Source organism: Pseudorca crassidens, chromosome 2 (genome assembly GCF_039906515.1).
Source record: "Pseudorca crassidens isolate mPseCra1 chromosome 2, mPseCra1.hap1, whole genome shotgun sequence".
Taxonomy (NCBI): Eukaryota; Metazoa; Chordata; class Mammalia; order Artiodactyla; family Delphinidae; genus Pseudorca; species Pseudorca crassidens.
The window spans coordinates 44,171,706-44,194,751 of NC_090297.1; the positions used below are offsets into that span (position 1 = coordinate 44,171,706).

General features: G+C 58.4%; 1 protein-coding gene across 3 annotated transcripts; it reads left to right on the forward strand.

Annotated features, from left to right (window-relative positions):
* On the forward strand, positions 1–22,709 carry PODN (podocan). 3 transcript variants are annotated; one of them, XM_067726169.1, is made up of 11 exons: positions 1–118; positions 6,673–6,989; positions 8,385–8,478; positions 9,837–9,901; positions 11,553–11,662; positions 12,811–12,967; positions 13,272–13,387; positions 13,947–14,604; positions 17,666–17,814; positions 18,931–19,119; positions 21,766–22,709. In XM_067726169.1, exons 2-10 carry the CDS (start codon positions 6,678–6,680, stop codon positions 19,091–19,093), a joined length of 1,824 nt encoding a protein of 607 aa, XP_067582270.1. In that variant the 5' UTR covers positions 1–118; positions 6,673–6,677; the 3' UTR covers positions 19,094–19,119; positions 21,766–22,709. The 3 variants fall into 3 exon arrangements, with proteins under 3 accessions (XP_067582270.1, XP_067582272.1, XP_067582271.1); XM_067726171.1 differs by lacking the exon at positions 18,931–19,119; XM_067726170.1 differs by lacking the exon at positions 8,385–8,478 and having other exon boundaries at positions 9,809–9,901.
* Positions 22,710–23,046: the final 337 nt, after the last annotated feature.

Genomic DNA, 23,046 nt, shown 5'->3' on the forward strand with positions numbered 1-23,046 from the left:
GCGTCGCCGAGCGCACGGCTGGACTTGAATGGAAGGAGTCCGCGCCAGCGGAGCGCAGCCGAGAATCGGGAGAGCGCGGTCGGCCGGCGGGGCGCGGCGCGGCGCGGGGGCGCAGCAGGTACCGGGCTCGGGCGGCCGGGTGGGCCGAGGGCCGGGGCCGAGCTGGGCAGCGGTCTCGGACTTCCCGCCTGGTGCGACGGCTCCAGCAGCTGGCCCGGCGGGGCCGCGCATCTCGCCCCATCAGTCGGAGCCCTACACGGAGGGCGCAGCCGGAGAGCTCTCCCTCGGGGGCGCGACCCCCCGCGATTCCCACCCCGCAGGGGCCTGTTTTCTCCCGCCAGAGGCTGGTCCCAGCCCCGGCCCCTCCTGCTGCGCACATCTGGAAAGAATCTGAGGGCGGATGGGGTGGGGGGTGGAGTGGAAGGACGCGGGCAGGCAACAGGGAATGTGGGGGGCAGGTGGAACCAGGGAGGGTCGAGGACCCCTGTACTTAGAGCCTGGGCGCTGAGTATGCCCGTGTCTTTCCACGTCAGCTCATCCCAGGTAGCCCACCCTTCGACCTCTTTACAGACAGAGAAACTGAGGCCTATAGAGGGACAGAGATCTGCCCCCAGGACGCGCAGACAGCCCGTGCGTCCCCCTCCCGACCTTCTCCTGGCTTGGCTCCCCGGCCCCGCGCCGTGCAATCGCTGAGCCAGAGCTCTCAGCTGGGGGCCTGGTATCAGTCTGTCTATCCGGCTGCCTCCCCGCTGGGACAGCAGGACTGAGCAGGGGGCAGGGGGATGGCCGCGGAGCGTGGGGTGGGGGGCGAGGCCGGCGCGCCCCGGCGAAAGCGGCCAAAGCCCCCAGCCTGAAGGTCCTTGAACCGCCAGGCTGGCCTGGGCTGAGGATAAGATCGTGGCGTTAGAATACCTGATGCGCTGTCAGGTGGAAGAGGGGGCTTCAGCGAGCTCCTGGTGGCCCCCGGGGCTGGGGCCGAGGCTGGGGGTGGGAGGCAGCTGCAGCCTGAACTTCAGGAGAGGAGCAGACACAAGCGTGCATGCGTGTGGCACTGACCGTCCCGATCCGGTCCGGGAGGCGCAGAAGGATACGCACCAGGCGCTTGCAGGGCATCATGGAACGTCGGAGGGTCACGCAACCTGAGCGTCTGCTCTACGACTTAGGGCTGGCTGGGGAAGGTGAAGGTGTGGTCGACTCAGCTACATAAGGCACCACGGGAGCTCCTGGGTGGTCATGTCCCCTTTTAGGGCCCGGGGCCCAGCCGATTCTAAACTAGAGTGCAAGTTAAGAAATGTCAGATTCACATGAATGCTTTCATGAAATCTTGTGGGAGCATACTTTGTCCCTTCTAACTGAATCTTGGGACAGGGGTGACTAATGGAGGCACCTTTAGGCCTGGTAGAGTCCTACGTAAGAGCTCCAACCATGATCTGCTTACAACCCTTGATAGCTCCCTATCATCAACCCGTTAGCAGAGTGCCTGATGCCCTTGGAGACTTGGACCTCGATTCCCTGTTACCCTTCCTTAAACATACCCCCCTCTTTGCCCTCCCCATACTGTGCCTTTGCTCATACCCTGTCCTCTGCCCTGAGTGCCTTTCCTCCCCTTTGTCCACCTGGAGAACTCCTCCTCAGTCTTCAAGACCGGCTCAGGGCTCTGAGCAGGAGTCAGAAGACACAAATTCTAATCCTGGCCTTGCCTTTAAAATACTAATCAGTAAACTGAGGAAATCAGACCAGATAATAATGCTGTAGCTCTTTCCAACCCTGCCTTCCACAAATACATTCCTTCATTCAGCAAACATTTCCTGAGCACCTGCCTGGGGAGTCAGGGAAGGCTCAGCTGAGCCCCGAAGGGTGCTGTGGGAGCATCAAGGAACTCCCTAACCCAGCCAAGGGGGCAGGAGCAGCTTCCCAGGGCAGGAACGTGTGAGTAGGAGCTTGCTGGAGATGGGCAGCAGTGGGAGCCTCTTTGTGCTTTAGTTTCCTCATCTGCAAAATAGGAAGACTAACTCTTGGCCTTGGGATTTCTGTTATAGTCAATAAGAAGCAGCTGTTCAGGGCCCAGCACAGAGCAGGTGGTCAGCAAATCTTTACTGGATTTGAGTGGAGAAGGAAGGTGGTGCTGGGGTTTGAGGATCTACCTCCTGATTTGGATCTCCCTTCCCCTTCCTTCTTCTAGTCCTGCCTTAATCCCCCACTTAAGCAGTTCAGGACCTTAAGGTTTGGTTCCCTGGGGTGAGTGGGTGGGTGGGTGACAGCGGGTCCCAGGTACTTCCTCAGTAACAGTAACCCCAAGTATGTTGCGCTTGCTGGGTGCCAGCATCAGCTGGGCACGTCGTTTCATTGACGCCTCACGAGGAGCTCTCATCTCCATTGCCCAGACCAGTAAACAGAGGCTCAGAGCAGTGAAGTGACTTGTCCAGGCTCACACAGCAGTCAGGATTGGAACCACTCACCACAGACGGAGCTGCCCTTCTCGCCCAGCATTTGCTGTCGCTCACCAGGGGGATTCCTCACTCTGGGGACTTCCAGAGACTAGGAAGGCTCTCTCCTCCGTTCTTCCACACCCAGCTCCAACATGGCTAGGCACAAAGAAGGGGCTTTGGGGGCTTATCTTGCTCCACATTCTTAGAGAAACAAAAAAAAATTGAGACTCAGATGGGTCAGTGATGTCGCCAAAGTCACACAGTGAACTAGGTGATGGAGCTGGAGTTGACCAGGATCCCAACATCCTGAGGGTGGCTGGCCAAGCTAGGAGGAGGGGGACGTGGCACTGGGGCCACTGCTCTCCAAGCCCTGTCTGTTCTTCCTCTCTCTCCCTTGAATCCACCTCCTTCTCTCCATCCCTGCAGCCCAGCACCTCTCTCTGCCCAGACCAGGCTTATTATCCGTTGCCTGCACCACGGCACAGCCTCTGAGAGCTCCCCACTGGTCCCTCCATAAACCTGCCTATGCCACACTCCAGCTCTTCAATGGCTCCTCATTTCTCCTAAGATAAGGGTCAGTCTTCCTAACCCGGCTTTCAAGTTCTTTCTTGGCTTGGACTGTGGCCCCTGCCCACTTGCATCTCTCCCAGTCCCCAAACCACACCAGACACTCTAGTGAGCTTTGTAGAGGTAACATGGGCTCTCTTGCCCCAGGGCCTTTGCACATGCTGACCCCCTTGCTTGTATCACCCTTTCCCTTTTGCCTAATATTCATCCTTCGTGGCTAAATAAAGCATCACGTTTTCTTGGACGTCTTCTTGGCATCGGGCAGACTTAGGCATCGGGCACACCTAGGCCTTCTCTGGGTCCCTATGGACGCTAGATTCCCTCTGTCACACCTCTGATGACACTGGGATTATAATACTTAATTTACACATAATGTCTAGACCACCGCTGCCCATTAGAAATATAATGTGAACCACAAATGCAAGCCACAAGAGTGGAATGTAAAATTTTCTAGAAGCTACGTTAAAAAAGTAAAATGAAACAGGCAAAACTTTAATGATTTAACTCAAAATATCCAAAATATTATGTAATCACTATAAAAATAAATGAGATATTTTATAAGATATCGTTAATATTAATGAGATGTTTTACTTTTTTGTACTAAGTGTGTGAAATCCACGTACACTACCTTTTATACTTATAGCACCTCTCGGTTTAGAGTAGCCGCATTTCAAGTGCTCGGTAGCTACACGTGGCCACCACATCGAGCAGTGCAGGTGTGAGCTCTTTAAGGATAGTAGACATACCTGAGTCGTCTGTCTGGGTCCTTGGTGCCCAGCTGTGCTTGGCCCAGGGAAGGGCCTCATGGCTTTGTGGTTAAGACTCAGGCTGGGAGCTCAGCCTTGCCACTTAACAGCTGTGTTACATTGGCCAATCCCACTGGGCCTCGGCCCCTCATCTATAAAGTGGTGAGGATAACATTTTCAATATGGTTCATGATGTTAATATAAATTAAATATTTTTACAGATACAGTTTAGAGATCTTTATAGATATGAAACTGAAGGTGAGTGTACAGGGTATGTGGGGAGGATCCTCCTCCTTGGCCTCCTGCCCTGATTGAATCTGGGGCCTGGGCCTGTGCCCATACTCCGCCTCCCGGAGTCTGGATCTGCAGTGGGGTCAGGCAGGCAGGCAGGCAGGGTGGGGAGACTCTGGTCTAATGCTGGTGGCGCCAGGGGCTGAAGGCTGTGGACCTAGCTGGGGGGTTATAATGTGCCCTGGGAATGCTGGTCTGTAGACTGGCCAAGGATTTATGGCGCATTTGGTCAGGGCACGGAGCAGCAGGGGTGTAGTAGGGCAGGCAGGGCCGGGCTGCAGCATGCATCGCTCACTGCAGCCGATGGAGCCTGGGAGCTGTGTGTGCTGGGCTCCCTGGTGCTCTGCTGGGCCAGTGGCTGGGGCCCAAGTCTGCTTAGGCCTTCTGGACATGCCTGTAGGGTCAAGCAATCCAGGCTGCCAGCCCTCTTCTCTCTCCTCACAGCTTTCTTTCTGGGGCCTCGTGCACTTTGGGGCCCCTTTTACAGGGCTCACCCAGTCTGGTGGGCAGTGGTTATTGTAGTGGGGTCTGCTGCCTCCTGACTACAAAGGGCAGGGGCCTTGTGTACTTTACCTGTATCTTCCATGCCCAGCACAGGGCTGGGGGCAGCTGGGGCCTCACCTTCGGTAGCTGGCTGAGCCAACGAGTAAGGCAATGCAGTATCTGAAATACCACAGCAGTCACAGGGCAGCAGGAATTCACAGGAGGCTAGGAGGAGGAGGGCCACATCTGGGAGGAGGTGGGCCTGGGACTGGACCGGAAAAGCGCAATCAGGAGCTACACGGGAAAGGGAAGAAGCAGGGGGTTCTGAAGTGGAGAGTGGTGTGGTTGGGATGTGAACAGTGCCCATGGATCAGATATTAGTGGTAGAGCTAACTAGCAGAGAGCTAACATCTATTGAGCACTTACTGTGTGCAGTACGTGCATCTCACTGACTCTCACAGTATCCCCAGTAGGACAGCTCTGGGGCCACCCAATGGACGGGTGAGGAAGGTGAGGTTTAGAGGGTGGCAAAACTTGCCCAAAGTCACACGGCTGATAAGAGCCAGAGCTGGGCTCGAAGCCCCAGCTCTCTGGCTCCAGAGCCTGCTTTCTTAACCAGACATCAGTGTCATCACCGAGCTCCCAGGGTGCCCAACCCTCCCAGGCCCAGCATCTCGTCAGACCCTTCTAACCACTCTGGGTTGTGATCCCTGCTCTAATGGTGGGGAGAGAGGCTCAGACTGCGGCAGGTGCCCCCAGGCCTGGACGCTTGTCTTGCACCTGCGTTCATAATCACTGCAGCAGTGATAGCAGCGCCTCATCACCTAACGGGTGCTAGGTGCTTTGCATCTGCTATCTTGCTGACTCCTCCCTGGAGCTCTGAGGTTAGATATATTATCTGCATTGTAAGATGAGGAAACTGAGGCTCAGCAAGGTCAGAGCCACTAAGTGATAGAGGGGGACGTGAACTGGGGTGTGTATGACTCCAGAGTCAGTGTACCTGAGCTACCACCTGTTACAACTTACCACCCCCCAGACGTGTTTTCTAAGTGAGTCCCTGTAAAGAGATCTCCAGGGACCAGCCCAGAGCCAAGCCACACCCATGGCTGCCTGGAGGATGAAACCCCAGCATCTTCCTCAATGACCTGAGGCCATCCCTATACCCCCTTTCCCTGCTGTCCCAAGGGAACATGCTGGGGAGTGGTCTCTTGCAGGTGGCAGTGGTCACGTGAGCAAAGCTGGCCTTGGTGAGGGCAGCTGAGGGTGTAAGCAGGAACAGGACTTGGGGGGCTCTGGGGGCAGCAGCAGCTCCATTCACTAATGACTACTCTGTGCCTGGCACACAGAGACAGAAAGTGGCTCACAGCCCTGTGTGGGAGAAAGACAATATCACATATTCAAAACCCAACCGAACTCATGCAAAGCCCTGGGGCAACAAAGTGATGCAGAGCCCTGGGACATCTCAGAGTTACCTCAGGGGATCTAACACTGGAGTTGGTTCTTGGAGAAGTTGCGGATTGCACAGGAGAGGGGGAGGGTGTTCTAGGCAGAAGGAACGCACATGCGAAGGCCTGGAGGGAGGAGCTACTCTTACTAAACAGACCTGTGTAAGCGGGGCAGTTGAGGGGGGGAATTGGAAGAGAGGCAGAGCCACGTCCTGAAGATCCTAGAATGGCAAGCTGAGGAGCTGGGACACACCCTGCTGGTGCTGGCCCACCGTGGCCTGTGGCTGCTGGAGGAGGGACAGGGCCTCAGCACTGCCTGTGCCAGGGCAGCGAGAGCTCAGCAAAGTCCAGGCCAAGCCCTGCAAGTCACAGTTCTTCCTGGGCCTCAGCTTTCCTTTCTGTGAAATGGGGGTACAGATTCCTTGCGGCCAGGCCCGGTGAGGGTTGTGGGAGGCTTTGCAGACCTGCCTAAGGACAGGGCTTCACTTCACCCCGACCCCTCCAGAGGGCAGCCCTGAGGGGGTGGGTGGGAGGGGAGGGCAGCAGCCAGCAGGTCAGATGCATGCTGAGGACAGGGTCCAGAGTGGGCTCTGCCTTGTGGCCTTGAGGGCCCCATTATGGCTTTCGTGGGCCCTGGTCCCCTGCCTGCTCTACCTGACAGGTTAGGTCAGCCCTGGCGCCCAGGTGGGTCTGACTTGACCCCTCCCGTAGGCACCATGGTCCGGAGCGGGGCGCTGCTGCTCCTGCTGCTGTTGCCGCTGCAGCTGCAGCTGGGACCGGGGCTCGCCGTGAGGGCCCCTGTGTTTGGCCGAAGTGGAGCCCCCAGCCTGAGCCCTGAAGAGAATGAATTCGTGGAGGAGGAGCCGGTGCTGGTCCTGAGCCCTGAGGAGCCGGGGCGCGGCCCGCCCACCATCGACTGCCCCCGAGACTGTGCCTGCTCCCAGGAGGGGGTCGTGGACTGCGGCGGCATCGACCTGCGCGAGTTCCCGGGGGACCTGCCTGAGCACACCAACCACCTGTCCCTGCAGGTGAGGCCGGCGCCGCGCCAGCGGTCACCAGGGCCCGCCCCCCACACGGTGACTCCCGCCCCAGAACCACCCACGCCGCAGGCCCGGCTCTTGCCCGGGGCTCCCATCCCCCGACGCAGGGCAGGTCAGACTCGAGGAGGCTGGCTCCACCACGGGCCGTGACCCCCTACCCCCCGGCCCGCGTCCCAGGCACAAAGCACAGTGACCTCATGACCTGCTTTGTCCCACGGGAGGAGTCTGGGCTGAGGCCCTGTCAGCAGAGTCAGGCCCTGAGAACAGACACAGACCTGCCCGGCAGCTGACCCTCTGGACAGTCAGGGCACCTCAGACTCCATTACAGGCCGGGAAAGTGAGAGCAAAGCAGACCCCCCTGGAGCACCCTGGGGGCTCAGGGTACAGAGTGCTCCCCCCAGCTGAGGCACAGGCTGGATTTTAGAACCTCAGGAATTGGGACACGGCATTCCAGACGGGGACTCTGGGAGCGCTGGTGCGCCCATGACACCCTCGTGCAGCCCAGCAGCCCTGGGGGAGAGGGAGGGTCTGTCGCACCCATTTCCAGAGACCAGGCCCAGTGAAGGAAAGTGACTGGCCCACCGTCATGTAGCCTTGTGGGTTCTGGGCTGGCCAGTGGTGGGAGCCCAAGACCGGGGTAGCTGCCCCGGTGAGGGAAAGGGTGAGGGAAAGGGACGAGCTGAGGGCAGCCCTTATTGTTGCTTCATTCATCGAATAGCTCCTGTGTACCTGCTGTATGCTTCTGCTCCTACGTGGGGTGCTGGGCATGTAGGGAGGTCTCGGACATGCTCTGCCCTTGAGGCTCTCACAGTCTGTGAGGGAGGCAGAGACCTAAACAGGTAGAGATAACAAATAGAGATAGAAGGACTAGTGCTGTGAGGCCAGGGCAGCTCCTCCTAATCCAGCCCCCGATCCAACCCAGGAAGGCTTCTGGAGGAGGTGGTACCTGACCCAGGTTTTAAAGCATCTCAAGGGAAGTGGGGTCTACAGGGTGTAGAAAGGGAACTAAAAGTGGTTTCTGGCTTGGGGGAGGGGAGAATGGGCTGGGACACCTGTCACTAAGTGGGAGCATGCAGGGAGCAGGTGTGCAGGGTAGACCACATTCCAAGTTTGAACTGCCTGTGGATGCCCGTGTGCGTGTGCGCGGGACTCCTAGAAGGGGGACCCACACCTCTGTTGTTACTGCTGAGCCTGCAATGCCCACATCTGGGCCTGCTTCAGAGCCAGTCCCCAGGGTTTGTCCACCATGGGGCAGAATCCCAAGGGAAGCGCCCAACACAGGGACTGGCTCCTGGGACTCTGGCTGAGGGTGGGTGCAGGCCTCTAATGGGGCAGCACCCCCTCATGCTGCCTCCTCACCACCCCCATCCCCCTACTCCCCAGAACAACCAGCTGGAGAAGATCTACCCCAGGGAGCTCTCCCGGCTGAATCGGCTGGAGACTCTGAACCTCCAGAACAACCGTCTGACTTCCCGAGGTGAGGGGTCACCCAGAGCTGGGCACCAGGACCCCAGGCAGGGAACTGGGGGCCCATGGGGAGAGCCCCGCCCTGCAGACCCTGGCATATGCGAAAGAGCAGGCCTAGGCTGGGCTGGCATTGGGGCCCCATGGCAGGGGCTCCCTGTGGTTGATTGCCTAACAGCCGCCACTGGGTGTTTCTGAGACCCAGGCGTCCGATCCGGGGAGAGGCTTCAGAGCAACTCAGACTCCAGGGCCTGAAGGGTCACAGACTCTTCAGTTCACAGAAGGCCTTTAGAATCAAAGAGTGTAGAGTCCTCAAATTTTAAAAAGTTATTTTTCTGATGATGAAAATAGTTTCTGATTATAGTAGAAAATTTGGAAATATAGAAAATAAAATGGAATAGAAAAAACCCACTCATAATTCTGCCACTTGGAGTTTAGTCACTATTGACATGTTGGTATATTTCTTTCCATTTTAAGAAAAAGCATAATTTATATACCATAAGGTTTACCCGAATTAAATGTACAATTTGATGAGTTTTAGTAAGTTTATATGTTGTACAACCATCAGCAGAATTCAGTCCAGTCCTTTTTCTTTGTGTTTTTAAATTCATAGCTGGTCTGATAGTATGGATATTATAACTATTAGAACTGCTTTGTTTCATTTAGCAATTAGCTCAGCCGCAAATTTCATGTTGCTAAAAGCTCTCCGTGGCTATTACTTTACACAGGGTATTCTGTGGAGGGATGCTGCACAGTTTATGTAACTGTTCCCTCTAGTTAGATACTTGGGTGAGTCCCAGCATCTGAGGGTCTGGGAGCCCAGAACCGAGTGTCAGAGGCCGACTTCAGGACTGGAGAAGGGCCAACCTGGCTGGGCTCCCAGTGACAGCCCAGTTCTGACACTGCATCTGCCAGATGGGGCAGGGGAGGGCCAGGTGGGGTGGAAGCTCAGAGGCCACAGCCCTGCCCTGCCCTGCTGTGGGGCTGGGTATGAAGAGGACCCTTCTGGGGCTGCCCCCAGGGAAGCACTCCTTCCTGGCATGTCCTCTGCCCTGTGTCCTGACTTTACGGGGGCCCATTCCCACCCAGGCTGCCCTGAGTAGGTGAAGGATCAGTCATCTCTCAGTGGACACTTCCCATCTGCTCTTCTCAGCAGATGGGAAGTGTCTCAGGGTCCCTGAGAGCCAGGGGAAGGAAAAGGGGCTGGGCAGGCCTGTTGGGAGGGGCTGGGAAGGGGTCAGAGCCACACCTGCCCCAGGGAGTACCTCCCGGTCCTGTCAAGTGGGGTGCATGCGGGGGCGGTCAGTGCTCACGTGCTCCCCTGTAGCATCTCCTTCATCCAGGGCTCTGACCGATGCCTGTCCTTTGAAGGGCTCCCGGAAGAGGCATTTGAGCATCTGATCAACCTCAATTACCTGTACCTGGCCAATAACAAGGTGAGGGGCCTGCAGCAGGGCAGGGTGTCGGGGGCTAAGCTCAGGGAACTTTCACCAGGGCCTCTTCTGGGCTGGCTGCTGGGTTCCTGTTGCTGCTCAGACATGGCCCAGACCCAGGGCTTCAGAGCGGTCAGATAATGGCAGAGGCTGAGACCTACATCGGCGTAGTGGGGTGAGAGCTCATCCCCATGGGGAGGGAGCGCTGGAGGGCTTCCTGGAGGAGATGGCATTTGAAGGGCCATGAAGGGTAATAGGATTTCAGCCAGAGGCCTCAAGGGGGAGGGCATCACAGTAGAAGGGACAGCATGAGTGAAGACATAAAGGCACTCAACCTCAAGATATTTGGCCTGCCCCAGGGTCTGTCGTGGCCCCCTCTCTCTGAACACTCAAGGAGACTGTCTCTCCTCCCTGGTCTGTAACACCCATCTACATCATGGCCACATCCAGAGGCAGTCTCCAGCCTTTCCCCTACTCCCACTTGAGACTCAAAGGTCCACCTGCCTCCTCAGCATCTCCTCCAGATGTTTAATAGAAGTAGAACTGGTGCTTCCTGCCACAACCCCCAAACCCCAGTCCTCCCGTTGTCTCCCCACCTCTGGAAAGGGCATCTCCAACTACCTGCAACACCACTGGTCAGAGCCACAAATCCAGGAGTGCTTTGCTCACGCACGTGTGGTCCCACTGCAGGCCCTCAGCTCCCCCCACCCACCAGCCCAGGACCGCCATCCCGCAGCGGGACACAGACGTGGAGCCCCTGCCTCCTCGTTTGCTGCCCCTTCTCCTCAGAGCAGCCAGAGGGGCTTTACAAAATCGTGCCTCACTTCTACTTCTCCATCTCCCCTCCCCACTTAAGACCCTCCTGTGGCTTCACCCTTGGCCCAGGAAGAAACCCACACGTCTCCCCAAGGCCCGCAGATCTGTGTGGTCTGGGCCCACCTGCCTCTCTTATCTCCCCACTGGCCCCGTCACACTCCGCTTCACCCCCAGGCCTGGCAGACCCCACACACAAGGCCTCTGCTCGCTGCCCCTGCTGTGTGGGGGCTCTCCCCACAGACAGCATTTAGGGTGCTGTCATGCCTTAAGTGTTACCTGTTCTCCAAGCAACCAACCCAGTCGTTCTCTGTCATCAGTCTGTTTGAATTCCCTGCAGAGCCGTGATCACTCTCAGATACTTTTATTCCTGTTCATTCACTAGGATGTCAGCTTTGGTAGTGGAGGTGGAAGCAGGTATCTCTGTATCTTGTTCCCTAGGACATGTCCAGCGCCTTGAACTGTGCCTGGAATATTGCCTTGAACTGTGCCTGGAATATTGCAGACTCAGGGACTACTATTGAGTGAATGAAGGGTAGACACTATGATCTGGGTCTGGGGAAGTGTGGGTGCTCACTGTGGCTGCACAGAGGGCCAGTGTCAGGGGGCAATGAGGGGAGAGACCAGGAGAACAGGCAGAGCAGGGGACAGGCTGGAGAGCTTGGAGTGCCAAGCTCAGGACTATGGGGAGCTGATTTTGTGTTACTGGGGATTTGAGAAAGATGGCTCTGGTTGCAGGGAGGAGACAAATTGAAGGGGCTCAGATGAGCAGCAGGTAGTGTAACTCAGCGGCGGCCTCTGACCTGCCACTGGTCCTTGTACCCAACTCTTCCCTTTCCAGCTGACCTTGGCACCCCGGTTCCTGCCAAATGCCCTGATCAGTGTGGACTTTGCTGCCAACTATCTCACCAAGATCTACGGGCTCACCTTTGGGCAGAAGCCAAACTTGAGGTCAGAGGTCAGAGGGGGGCCCTGGTCTTAGGCTGGAGAAAAGGGAGGAGCTGAGGCAGAGGCTGCCAGCCCTGAGTGGGGCCCAGGGGCCCAGACAGGCCCTGGAGGAGGGGCATGCTGTGCAGAGCAGGCATGATGCCCCATGCTCAGGGCTGCGGTGACAGACGCCCTGGGCTGCAAGGGCACAGGATCTGGAAGACTGACCCCTAAAAGATGAGGAGGAATCAGTACAGGAGGCGGGGACAGAGGGTGATATCTGGGGAATTGCGGGGAGCCAAGTGAGGGTGTTTCCCTCCTTCCCCAGCCCCCGGGGGAAGGGAGCATCTTTCAACAGGCAGAGCCATCCCTCGCTGAGAGCTGCTTTGGGAGGAGTGAGGGCCCCCAGCACAGGTGTGTGAGCAGTGCAGGGTGGTGTTGGGGAGGGAAGGTGCTGACAACCTCCGGTGCCACTCTGTCCCTGAATCTGTCACCTCGATTCTCTCCGTTCCCTGGAGGAGCCAGAGTTGCTGTGCATGGCCCCTTCCCACAGATGAGAAGGCTGAGGCCCAAGAGAGGCCATGCAGCAAGAATGAGCTATATCGCCTGCGGATTTCTCTTGTTCCTTATCTTCTCTCCTTGTAGCATGGTGGCTCTGTGAGGGCAGGGGCTTGTTGGTTCTGTCCACTGCTATATCTTTAGGATCTAGAACAGTCTTGTCACCTGGAGGCACTCATTGTATATTTGCTGAATGAATTGAGGGATCACCTCCTCTGAGCCAGGATCCTGTGCTGGGCACAAGGGATAAAGAGGTGATAAGGATAGGACCGTTCTCACGAAGTCCACAGAACTCAGAGACAGCTGTGTAAAGCCGACAGGCAGGGACTCCAGGGCTGCAACACTAGGGGAACAACTGAGAACCTTGAAGGATATAGAGGAGCAGGAACTTGGGGTCAGGAAATCCTGTTTCTTCCACTAACTTGTGGGGTGGGTCCTTGGTCCCCTCGGCTATGTAGGGGGGATTGGATTTGGGGGGGTCTGGGGTTCTTGAGATGAGAGGAGGGTGCCCTGGGCCCCAGGCCCAACCTGAGCAAGGTCTGGAGCCTCACCGGGTGAGATGGTGCCGGGGCTGGGAGGCCTGGGTGGGTGAGCACCTGTGCCTCACGCCCTAGGTCTGTGTACCTGCACAACAACAAGCTGGCGGACGCTGGGCTGCCGGACAACATGTTCAATGGCTCCAGCAACGTGGAGATCCTCATCCTGTCCAGCAACTTCCTGCGCCACGTGCCCAAGCACCTGCCACCTGCCCTCTACAAGCTGCACCTCAAGGTGGGAGGGAGAGGGCAGGGAGGAGCACTGCCACAGCAGGGACCCACAGCAGGGGAGGAGCCCGGTCCCACATGGGCACAGCGGTAAGGCCGTGGGGCCTTGAGCGCGTGCCGGCGGGCACAGCGTCTGCAGAGGAGAAACAAGCAGAAGCCCGGGCACCTGGCTGTCAGCCCCACATGGAGTACTTTAGGCCTGGGCCCCTCCCCGTGGCTCTGCCAGACCCCGCTCCACACCTCATCCCAAGGCTCTGCCCTTGCCCCTTGGCCGTCCCTCATGCTCCCCTCCCTACCGTCCCACCTCTCAGAACAACAGGCTGGAGAAGATCCCACCAGGGGCCTTCAGTGAGCTGAGCAACCTGCGTGAGCTGTACCTGCAGAACAACTACCTGACTGATGAGGGCCTGGACAACGAGACCTTCTGGTGAGCCCCTACCTGGGCCCTCAGTGTGAGCTCGGCACCCAGGAAGCCCTTCCCAGGGCTCACATGGCCGGGCCCTTGCCCACCTGCCCCTGGCCAGTTTCCAGAGAAGGAACTTTGAGACTTTTGCCTTTACTGACATTTCTGTCCCCAAGAATAATGGTATGTAAGGCCTGCCAAAATTCTGGTAAGGCAAGGAAGTGTTTGCAGAGGCTGTCTTCTTCGTACAAAATAGAAACTCAGACATTCTTGTTGAAGGCAAATCTATTTTCAGTTTTTAGGGCCCGGGTAGCCTAAAAGGACAAAAGGCGTTAGTAAAACAATTAGTTTTCAAATAAACTCTTATGTGTCAGAAACCATGCTAGATCCTTCCTATACCAATATATCTATCATGGAATCAAACCAGTGAGAGGCTCGGAGACGATTGAGGTCCCCCAGTCAGCTAGCGGCGGAGCTGGGATGGGTTAGAGGCAGGTCCCCCGCCACCTCCCTTGGGAATAATGTTGGAAACAAGTGCCATGTGGGCTCCTGCCCACTGGCCTGATCCCCCGCCTCCCTCCAGGAAGCTCTCCAGCCTGGAGTACCTGGATCTGTCCAGCAACAACCTGTCGCGGGTCCCGGCAGGGCTGCCGCGCAGCCTGGTGCTGCTGCACCTGGAGAAGAACGCCATCCGGAGCGTGGACGCAGACGTGCTGACCCCCATCCGCAGCCTCGAGTACCTGCTGCTGCACAGCAACCAGCTGCGCGCGCAGGGCATCCACCCGCGGGCCTTCCAGGGCCTCAAACGGCTGCACACGGTGCACCTGTACAACAACGCGCTGGAGCGCGTGCCCAGCGGCCTGCCCCGCCGCGTGCGCACCCTCATGATCCTGCACAACCAGATCACCGGCATCGGCCGCGATGACTTTGCCACCACCTACTTCCTGGAGGAGCTCAACCTCAGCTACAACCGCATCACCAGCCCGCAGGTGCACCGCGATGCCTTCCGCAAGCTGCGCCTGCTGCGCTCCCTGGACCTATCAGGCAACCGGCTGCGCACGCTGCCGCCCGGGCTGCCGCGCAACGTGCACGTGCTGAAGATCAAGCGCAATGAGCTGGCCGCCCTGGCGCGCGGGGCGCTGGCCGGCATGGCCCAGCTGCGGGAGCTCTACCTCACGGGCAACCGGCTGCGCAGCCGGGCCCTGGCCCCCCGTGCCTGGGCCGACCTCGCTGGTCTGCAGGTGAGGGGGCGGGGCGAGGCGGGGGCAGGGCCGTGCCCATGTGGGGGGCTACTGGTCTGGCTGCCCTGAGCCCACCCATCTGCTGGGCCCGGATGAGGGGTGGGCGGGATGGCTGGGCCGTGAGGGAGGTACCTGCTGGGCAGTCTGGGCCTTAGGGTAGGGGGTCTGGGCCATACCCAGGGTATGGTGGGCTCGCGGTACAGGAGCGCAGGGTAGAGCTCAGCGGGCATGGCTAGGCAGAGCTCACCACCTGCAGGGACAAGCTTGAGGAGCCCTGTGGGGATAAGGGGAGGTCATGGCTGCAGGTGCGGGGGGCACTGGGCATTGTTCAGGAGGACTGGGGGGCAGGGACAGTTCAGGTGGCATGGGAGAGTGGAGCTCACCTCCCTGTGGGCAAAGGATAGGTGCCTAGAGAAGGCTGGGCTTGGGGCAGGGGAGGACGGCAGGCCCGTGAGGGGTGCTGACCTCACCAGTCTGCAGAGTCTAGGGGGGTGTACTTGAGGCTTCTGGGACTGGTCAGTGAGTGTGGCTCCCGTGGCCAGAGCTGAGACAGGAGGGCTATCTGGCCACGTGAACTGAGCCTCCTTGGTTACAAGTGAAACCTGCCGACCCAATGAGGGGCGGAAAGGGAACTTCATTAGAGAAACCTGGGAGGCTCTGCTGCCTTACCAGGCCCCTCTCTCCCAGATGTCCTCAGGCCTTCTCTTCCCTTTTCCTCAGGGCTGTGCTCAGATATCAGCTCCTTGGGAGGTCTTCCATCACCACCTGCCACCTTCCTCTGCTTTGATTTTCTTCATAACCCTCATCCCTTCCGACAACAGATCATCTGTTTGCTTGTTTGTTGTCTGCTCTTCCTGCTAGAACAAGGGGCGGGCATTTTAGTCTGTTGTGTTTCCTGCTGGACCAGGGCCCTCGTTGTGATAGGTGCATAGTACATGCTTGTGTGGGGAGCTGTCAGCGTGGGGATGTCTGAGGGGAGTACAGGGGAGAGGCTCTGAGAGTGGGAGGCTGGGAGGTGGGGCAGAACCCTGAGGGTGGAGTTGGGGGTTGGCAGCTGGCCCTGCAGGAGCAGCTGGGGTCTCTCCCAACCCAGACAGCCCGCCGAGTGCCAGACACCAGGATCCAACCACCTGTGCCGGTCTCTCTTAGGTTTTCTTAAGGGGCCCAAACCCCATTATCCTCTCTTCCACATTTGCTCCTTCTGCTGCATTTTCTAACTCGCTGAAGTGGGTAACATCCACCCAGGTGTCCACGGGAAACGTGGATGCTGCCCTGACACCCCCTTTGCACGCTGTCTGCCCTCCAACACCCATTGTCACTAAACCCTGCCAACTCTACCATCACATCTCCCCATCTCTCCACTTCTCTCCATCCCTACTGCTCATACCACTAAGTCAAGCCTTCCCCATTTCTTTCCTGGACCCCAGCTTCCTAGGAGCGCTCCACTCCTAGATTCCACATGCAGTCAGAGGGTATCTTGAAAAAAACACGCTCACCTTACACTCCCTCCCAGGACCCTTCTGTGTCTCCCCGCTGCCTTTAGAACCCAGACCAGCACCCTTGCCACAGCCTTCAAGGCCTAGTCTGCCCCTGCTCCCAGCCTAGCATCTCAGTTTCCCAGGTGCACTGGGCTTTGTTCATCCTGTCACCTCTGCTGGAAGCACCTTCTCCACCCTGGTGGCACCTACTCATTCATTCATTCCACAAGCCTGTACCGAGCCTCACTATGTGCAGACACAGCTCTAGAACTGAGGACCCAGAGGGAAATAAAACAGACCCAGGGTCACTACCCTCCTAGAGCTTATAATATACCTAGGACTCAGCTAAAGTGTCACCTCCTCCAGGAAGCCACCGGTGATAGGCTGGTTAGATGCCTGCCCAGGTGAGTCCAGTCGGGGATGGGGTGTCTTGTGGAGGGGGTTCTTCCTCTCACTGTTGGATCTTTCTACAAGCGGCTGCTCTTGTTGCTTCAGAGCCCCCACCTGTGCTGGCTGCCGTCTATTCCCTCGACCCGAGGCTGGATCGGGCCCCTCCCCCAGGCTCCCCCATCACAGCCCAGTTCCACTGCTGCTATTGTCAGATTGTTGTGTCCATCTCCCCTGCCAGCCTGGCTTCCTGAGCACGGAGGCAGCGTCTCAGTGGATTCCATGCCCCCAGTGCCCATGGGCAGGCACTGAGGGTGTTTGGAATGAATGAGGAAGTGCTGGAACCATGTGGAAGGAACCCAGTGGGGAGCAGGGAGCCCTGCTGGGTAGGGGAGGTGACAAGGAGGCTCCCTCAGGTGACTGAAGCGAGTGCTCTCCCCTGGCCCTGAGCCCCAGCCTGTCAGGGTGAGGAGGGAGCTTAGAGATGATGGAAGCCCACCTGTGGCTGCACAGGTGTGTGTCGGGGCAAGGGTGCTGACAGCCCAAGGGGCAGGCAGTGAGTTGGGCCCGGGCACGTCCGGGTCTCCTGCCTGCTGCAGGTGCGTCCTTCTCCCTGGGAAAACTACCCCATTTTCCTGGCCACCTGCTTCCTGGACTCTAGGCCTGTGGTGACTCTGAGACTGACCAGCCTGGGGCCTGGCTGCCATGCCAGAGTCACTGTGGGCTTTGAACCCTTGCCCCTGGCCCCTGTCCACATGGCCCTGAGATCCACGAATGAGCAGCCCCATCTCCACCCTCATCTGACACCACTGAGGTGAGATTTAAAGATGGGAGGACCCCTAGCCCTTGCCCTTCTGGGGTCTTTAGTCTGATGGTGGTGACAGGTGTGTTAAGGAGGGAGGACTTTGACACCTAGACATCTTGGCCGTGAATTCCTGTGGGAAGGCAGAAGGAGCGGAGTAGGATGGACATCAATTAGAACAAGGGTTTGGAGTCAGGTGCACCGGCCTCCGGCCCGTACAGGCTGTATGGCCTGGGATAGATCTCTGACCCTCTCTAAGCCTCTGTTTCCCCATCTGGAAATGGGGATAATTATAGACCCCACCTCACAGGGTTGTGAGATTTAGATAGGCTCTGGGGTTGGTGGGAGCTTGGCATGCTGTTAAGTGCTTTGGCTCCCCTGCTCGCCCCTGCAGCTGCTCGACATCGCCGGGAATCAGCTCACAGATATCCCCGAGAGGCTCCCCAAGTCGCTCGAGTACCTGTACCTGCAGAACAACAAGATTAGTACTGTGCCTGCCAATGCCTTTGACTCTACTCCCAACCTCAAAGGGATCTTTCTCAGGTAGGAGGTCCTCCGGGGCCCTGCACGTGCCCCTCTGGGGACTGGCCCGGCTCCAGCAGGGTAGTCAGGTCACATGGGAACCACTTGCAGGTAGGGGTCAGTATTTGAAGCCTAGCTTTCCTGCTGACCAGCTGTGTGACCCTGGGTACATCACAGAACCCCACTGAGCCCCTGCTTCCTCAGCGCTCAAGGGTGGGGACAGTCCTGGCCAGGCCTGGTGAGGTTCATAGGTTTGTGAAAGGGCTTTGGAAGATTTAAAAAGCAGAGCATGTGGGTGTTATTGATGTTCCTGTGGCAGGAGGGGACCACAGAAAGCATCTTCCCAATTTACAGCTGGGAAGCCTGAAGCCCAGAGAGCACAGGTGACCACTGTGTCCACAGATGTCCAGGCTGGGCCTGGGCCTCAGATCCAGGACAGCAGATGTTCAGGTCCTCACTGGGTTCTGGGGGTTTCAGATGATTCAGGGGACCCAGCTACGCAAGGAGCTTCCATACAGCAGAGCCAGGGTGGTGCTTCCCACCATCCCCATCCCCCAAGTCAGAGAGGAGACAGAACAGAGTAAGGCAGTATGTGCACTCCAGGGGGCTTTGTGGCCAGAAGGCCAGGCTGGGTGACGTCGGGGTGCAGTGTGACCTGTGCCTCTCGACTCCTGCAGGAGACCGAGGTGCAGAGAGTTGAGGGGGCCTGAGATCAGAGCCCAGCCTCCCCCTTCCCAAACCTAAGTGTGTCCCTGGCCCAGCTTGGCCCTGGCCTTGTCTGTGTGCCCCTCTACACCCGGCACCAAGGCGACTCCAGGCTGGCAGCACAGGAGCCTCAGGCCTAGAGGTTAATGCCAAAGGGCAGGCAGAGAGGAGGTGTCTGTGTCTGCCCCCCCCAAGTCATAGTGAGAGCACATATGGGGGAGGCCTTCCCTCCGCTGCTCTGGGTCACCCCTCCCCCCAGCAGCAGCCACACTGAAGAGCTTGAGCTCCCCGTGACACCTGCGCTCCTGCGCCTCCTTTTGTGTTTGCCGCGCGTCTTCCCGGAGGGCCCGTCCCCCGTGCTCCACTTCTGGGCTGGGTCGGTGTGGGCGCGGTCAGGCCCCGGCACTGACCCCACGTGGGTGGCCTGCACAGGTTTAACAAGCTGGCCGTGGGCTCTGTGGTGGAAAGTGCCTTCCGGAGGCTGAAGCACCTGCAGGTCTTGGACATAGAAGGCAACCATGAGTATGGTGACGTTTCCAAGGACCGGGGCCGGTTGGAAGAGGAAGAGCAGGAGGAGGACGAGGAAAGGTGGTAGTGACAGGGTAACCACACCTGACATAGGTAGGTGGTCCGTGCGGGGTGCACTAACCTGCTTCACCAGATTCCTGGCCCTGACCCCAGTCTAGGTCTTTCTGTCCTTTCCTCACCCTCTGTCCCCTGCTTCATCGTTCATTTTGCAAATCTGTTAGAGCACTTGGTGTGCTCAGGCCCTGAGTGAGAGGTCGGGTATGACAGTGCACCTGTGGGAGGCCGGCCGGAGCCGGGGGCCTCCATACAGGGCGATGCATCCCTGATGGGACCCGCACAGGGGCTGGGATGGCGGGAGCAGGGAATGAATGTGGGGCCCCGGGAGGAGGCTACTGCTGGTTCCAAGCCAGAGATGCTGGGGGCAGACGGTAAGGATGCAGACAAGCAGCTGGGCCTGAAAAGAGTCTGGGGTGCACACTTGAGGAGCCCAAGTAGTCCTGCTGGACATGGGGTGAGGGAGAAGACAAGATACCAGTTCTAGCTTGGAATTCCAGGTGAACGATAGTACTGGGAGGAGCAGGTTTGGGGGGGGAGTGATGAGTTTGGAGGGCGCTGGAGGGGCTGCCCAGGGTGGGCTGGACATGTGGGTCTGGGGCTCAGGAGTGAGGTCTGGGCTGGAGATAGGGGTCCAGGCATCGTCAGCCTTGAAACAGTCACTGAAGCCACAGGAGGCTGGGGGAGCTTGCCTTGAGGGGGTGAGAGAGAGAGAGAGAGAGAGAGCGCAAGAGAGAGAGAGAGAGCAAGAGAGAGAGAGAGAGCATGGCAAGAGAGAGAGAGAGAGAGAGAGAGGGGAATGGGTGGAAGGAGCTGGGACAGAGCACCGGGGCACCGAGACAGGAGGAATGCAGGCAGCCCAGGACAGAGCGTGATTACACACGCATGCAACACAAACACCTGCACGTGCACACAGCACACCAACCCACATGTACACATGCTCACACCCACGTCTAAGCATGTACACACATGTTTAGCACAAAGCACACACTCAAACACACACCACACGTGCACACACAGACATGTATATACTCCATCGCACATTCACAGATGCAGGACAGGTGCACCATTGCGTGCACGTGTGTGCATGCGAGTACATGCGCACATGCCTCCCCAGGCACACGTGCCCTTGTGTGCACACGTGCACACACACATACGTGTGCATGCCCATTATGCCTCCATGCACAGGCTTCTCTGGAAGTAGAGGGAATCAGCCGTGCTTCTGACAGACTGATGGAGCCGAGCATGGCCACAGACTCACCGGATTTATCCACAAGGAGGTCACCATGACCTTGTGGGGAGCGGCTTCAGGGGCAAAGAGGGTGGAGAAAGCAGCTGGAAAGGAGAGGGTCCAGGGCGTGTAGACACTGCTAAGAAGTTTGACTGTGAAGAGATGAAAGAGGGTGGTGGTGGGAAAGGGGGCGTGAAGTTCAGGCAGGGCTCTGTTCATGTTAAGCCTTTTTTAAGGGATAGAGCTGGCTTGAGGGCTGATGGGGAGGGGCAGTGTGGAGGGGGGATTTAAAAATATAAGAGAAGAGAGCTGGGTGTAGCCATCCCTGTGGAAACAGGAGGAAGGACTGGCTTGGGCAGGAGGGTCAGTGCTCCTTTCACTGTGGCGTGAGGACAGAGGACCGAGTGGCTGCAGTTACACGCAGACTAGTGGCTTGGTAGCCGGACATGAAGTCACACCTGCCTGATGCACACCTCTCTGTGCAGCAGGAGGTGCTCAGCAGATGGGGGTGTGTGTGGAGACGATGACCAGTTGGATCCCTCCATGGCTGGGGGTTTTGGCCAGGTGTGTGGGACAGGAGAGCAAGGAACAAGGGAACTGAGGGTACTGGCAAGAGAATGGCTGCCTCGCAGAGGCTGGGGGTCAGGCTGGGAAGGGAAGAGGGTGCGGACAGGAGGGGTTGGTCTCCTGGGGGGGATGTTGGAGAGTGGGCACAGTGGTGGCGAGTAGCCAGGAGGAGAGGTGTGGTCAGGAGGGAGAGTCAGAGTGAGCCTAGCTGGGAGTCCTGGGGCCAGGGTGTGGCCATGGGAGGAGGGCACGGGGCCACCGTTCAGAAGCTGAATTGAAGTGGGGCCTGGGTCAGAGAGAGGCCTGAGGGGCGTTGAGGATACCGTGGGTGGATGACAGAGGGAGGTGGGGAAAGGAGTCCAGAGGAGAGAGAGAGCAGTGTGCTGGGCTGGCTATCCAAGCGTGGAGGGCAGGCCCAGAGGCAGTGCTCGGCAGTCATCTTGCTTGACTCCTGGGGCCCTGGGCCATGAAGCGGGAGCCCCTTCTCTCCACACATTGTCCTCAGGCAGAGCCAGGGGTCAGCGACTGGGGTGACTGGCCATTCAGTGAGGACGCTGTGGCCCTCACGAGGGGTACCCTGGGTCCTGGGGTGGAGGAGATCTGCCCCCTCTAGAGGACATTGGCCGCGGTCAGGTGTGCTGAGCGGGACCCTAGGAGAGGCCCTGGGAAAGGCCAGAGAGATCCGAAGTCCCTCCAGTCCACACCAGGCCCCCCAGGAGCACCTCCTAGTGGGTGACCCGCTGGCTCTGGACCCCCGGGGCACCTCCCCCTCAGGCCTGCAGTTGCCTGACCCTCCCAGAGCCCCCAGCTCTAATCTACCTGTCCCAGGCTGGTCGTGGTTGGTGGGTCTGCCCTGGCCTCCCCTGACTGTCCCACGTGTTCTGCAGGATGACGGACCGCTGGAGCCTATCTGCAGCACGTGCCTGAGCCTTGTGCATCCCCACTCTGCCTCGCTCACGGACACACCCAGCGCAGCACCTGCCGGGTCCCCGCTCCACACACAGGCTGGACCCAGTCTCCCACACCCACCCCTTCCTGCAGCTCATCCGCAGCCAGACACATGCAGACACCACACCCACACACACCACACAGCCGCACATCATCCTCCAATGTCCCACTCTCGCCCCACACCCAACACCGCCATCACTCCCTGAGTCCTGCAGACTCGATGAAGGGTCTGACCTGCCCCGGCACTCATGGGTGCCTGTTCCCTGCCCTGTGGACACACGTACATACACACACATACACGAGTCACATGCAAACAGCCCTCCCTGGCCTATGCCGCCGAGAGCTCTTGGCCCAGCCAGAAATGGCCAGAGCAGCTTGCTGTCTGACTGTCTGCCCGTCCGTCTGTCCCTTGCGGAAGACACAGAGTTACCTCCATCCTCTCTGCGGCCAGGTGCCTGCACCCTCTGGAATTCACAAAAGCTGGCTTTTGTTCCTTTCCCTCCATCTGGGGACAGGAACCTTCAGGACTGCTGCCCTGGCCCGCCCACCCGGCTCCCCACCACTGGGGCCGTCACTCCCCGCCAGGCCCTGGCCGGCTGCAGGCGCGTCTTTGATGGACCAGCCCCCCTGAGGCCAGAGGGAAGGTCAGGGGCCGCTAGGGCCCTTGGGCTGGAACTAGGCGGAGGCCACGGGGCTGGGCACAGCAAGAGCGAAGGGCCCAGCTGCACCGATGAGAGAACTTTTTTATTCTTTGGGCCTGAGGGGAGTTCTGGGTGCCTTTGGTTTTTTTTATTCTTTTTTAAGGAAAAAAAAAATGATAAAAACTTCAAAGCAGATTTTTCTTGTTACAGAAAAACTAATATAAAAGCATTACCCCAGTCTGGCAGCCTGTGGCCGTGTCTCTGTGTGCTTCCTGCCAGGTGCTGGGCTCATGCCTGGCCGGGTGGGCAGGATCCAAGCACCTCAGCACCTCTGGACCAGCAGGAGTCAGTGCAGAGTTCAGTTCTCGGGGCCCACAAAGCAATCACACAGGCAGAGGTCCAGGGACGCGGGGCTTAGTGGCAGGTAAGGCGGCCTGGAGGCAGGTGCAGCCCCTCAGCGGGGTGGAGGTCAGCAGGTTGGGACCACCACACTCGGCCGTGAGCTCACTCTGCACTCCCAGGGTCTGAGCATCCAAGCAAAGGGCTTGCGGGCTTCAGGCTGTGCAGGGCTCCTGTGCA

Coding starts and splice junctions, on each gene's coding strand:
- PODN (XM_067726169.1), top strand. CDS start 6,678: ATGGTCCGGAGCGGGGCGCTGCTGCTCCTGCTGCTGTTGCCGCTGCAG. Junction 11,663..12,810: donor GGGCAGAAGCCAAACTTGAG/GTCAGAGGTCAG, acceptor CTCACGCCCTAG/GTCTGTGTACCTGCACAACA. Junction 12,968..13,271: donor TCTACAAGCTGCACCTCAAG/GTGGGAGGGAGA, acceptor CCCACCTCTCAG/AACAACAGGCTGGAGAAGAT.